Below are 1,740 nucleotides of genomic sequence, written 5' to 3' on the forward strand. Positions count from 1 at the left end.
GGGCAGCTGCCACAGCTCCCTCCCTAATGGTCCCCAGCAATGCCCCCCGCTGCCAGGGACAGGCTGGGGGGGCCACACACGCTGAATGTGATCCCCCCACTCTCCTGTGAAGGTGTGTCTCCCCCCCCAGGGACGCCTGGGCTGGGGTCACAGTGCCACTGCTCCACCCGGGCACAGAACAGTCCCCTGACCTCTCCAGCAAGGGGGGGGTCCCACGTCTCACACGATCCCTCCTTCCCCACGCTGGTCCTCGCTGTGCCCACAGCCCCCCCAGCCCCGTGTCTCCCTGCAGCCCCTCCCTCTCAAACCCCGGGTCTCCCTTAAGGCCCACCAAGCTCCCAGGTCTCCCTGCAGCCCCCCCTAAACCCCGTGTGTCCTTGCAGCTCCCACCCCCTCCCCAAACCCGGGAATGCAGCCCCCTCCTTCCCAAACCCCAGGTCTCCCCACAGGCCTCTCCAAACGCGGGCTCTCAATGCCCACCCCCCCCCGGGTCTCACTGCCCACAACCCCCCCGAAACCCAGGTCTTGCTGCAGCCCCCTCCCCAAACCCCAGGCCCCCCTGCAGACCCCCCTCCCCAAATCCCAGACCTCCCTGCAGCCCCCCCAAATGCGGGGTCTCCCTGCAGCCTGAGTCTCCCTGCAGCCCCGCTCCCCCCAAAATCCCGGGTCTCTCTGTAGCCCCCTCCTCAAACCCCGGACATCCCTGCAGCCCCCCTCCCCAAACCCAAGGTCCTCCCGCAGCCTGAGTCTCCCTGTAGCCCTCCCCAAATCCAAGGTCTCCCCGCAGCCTGAGTCTCCCTGCAGCCCCCCTTCCCAAATCTCGGGATCTCCCTGCAGCCCGAGTTTCACTGCAGCCCCCCCGCCCCAAAATCCCGTGTCCCCCTGCAGCCCCCTCCCAAAATCCCGGGTCCCCTTGCAGCCCTCCCTCCCCAAAACCCCAAGCCCCCCTTGCGGCCCCCCTTAGCCCAACCCCCCCCCCCCGGCCCCGCCGCATCCCCCCCCCCCCGCCCGATGTACCCCAAACCCCCTCCCAGACCCCGCTCCCAGGCCCGGCAGCCCCTCATTCCCTCCCCCAACGCCGCCAGGCCCCGCGGCGCCCCGGAGCGCGGCCCGCCCGCCGGCGCCCGCGCCCGGCAGTACCTTGTACTTGCTGAAGCCGGCGAGCTGCTCGGGGCTGACGTACTCCATGGCGATCCCTGTTATCCCGGTGTTCCCGGCGCTCCCGGCGCTCCCGCTCCCGGCGCTGCCGCCGCCGCATCGGCCCACCCGGCGTGCCCGTGACGTCACCGCGCCCCGCCCCGCGGCCGCGGCGCCCCCTGGCGGCCGGGAGGGCCCCGCGCGAGAGGGCGGCGGGAACGGCGGGAACAGCGGGAAAAAGGGATCCGGGAGCGACGCATCCGCCCCTGCCCTGCGGCGCCGTGGGGTCGTTCCGCGTCCGCTGGCACCCCGGGCCCGTGTACAGACTCCCTGCCCAGCGCTCTCGGAGCCCCTTTAGGCACTGGAAGGGGCTCTAATGGCTCCCCGGGGGAGCTGCTTCGCCTCCAAGTGTCGGACAGTGCTAAAGTGCACCGGGGTCTGAGCTTGAGAGGGGACTGGTAGAGTGCTGAGGGGTTGGAGCTGAGGGGCTGGACTGAGGGCTGGCTGTGGATGGAGCTGCGAGGGGACGGTTGTGAGTCGGGCTGTGTTTGTGAGGGGTGAGGGGACGGTTGTGAGGGCGGGCTGTGTGTGTGAGAGGTGAGG

General features: G+C 70.7%; 1 protein-coding gene across 1 annotated transcript in view; it reads left to right on the forward strand.

Moving 5' to 3' along the window:
- Positions 1-1,495, forward strand: part of LOC113941698 — a gene marked incomplete at its 5' end in the record, with an annotated part of 3,513 nt that extends 2,018 nt beyond the window's left edge. Inside the window, one exon of the mRNA XM_027632836.1 lies at positions 1,048-1,495. Within this exon, the coding sequence (XP_027488637.1) occupies positions 1,048-1,495 (448 nt within the window). The remainder of the gene's footprint in view (positions 1-1,047) is intronic.
- Positions 1,496-1,740: the final 245 nt, after the last annotated feature.

Source organism: Corapipo altera, unplaced genomic scaffold (genome assembly GCF_003945725.1).
Source record: "Corapipo altera isolate COAL_440 unplaced genomic scaffold, ASM394572v1 59456, whole genome shotgun sequence".
NCBI classification, from domain to species: domain Eukaryota; kingdom Metazoa; phylum Chordata; class Aves; order Passeriformes; family Pipridae; genus Corapipo; species Corapipo altera.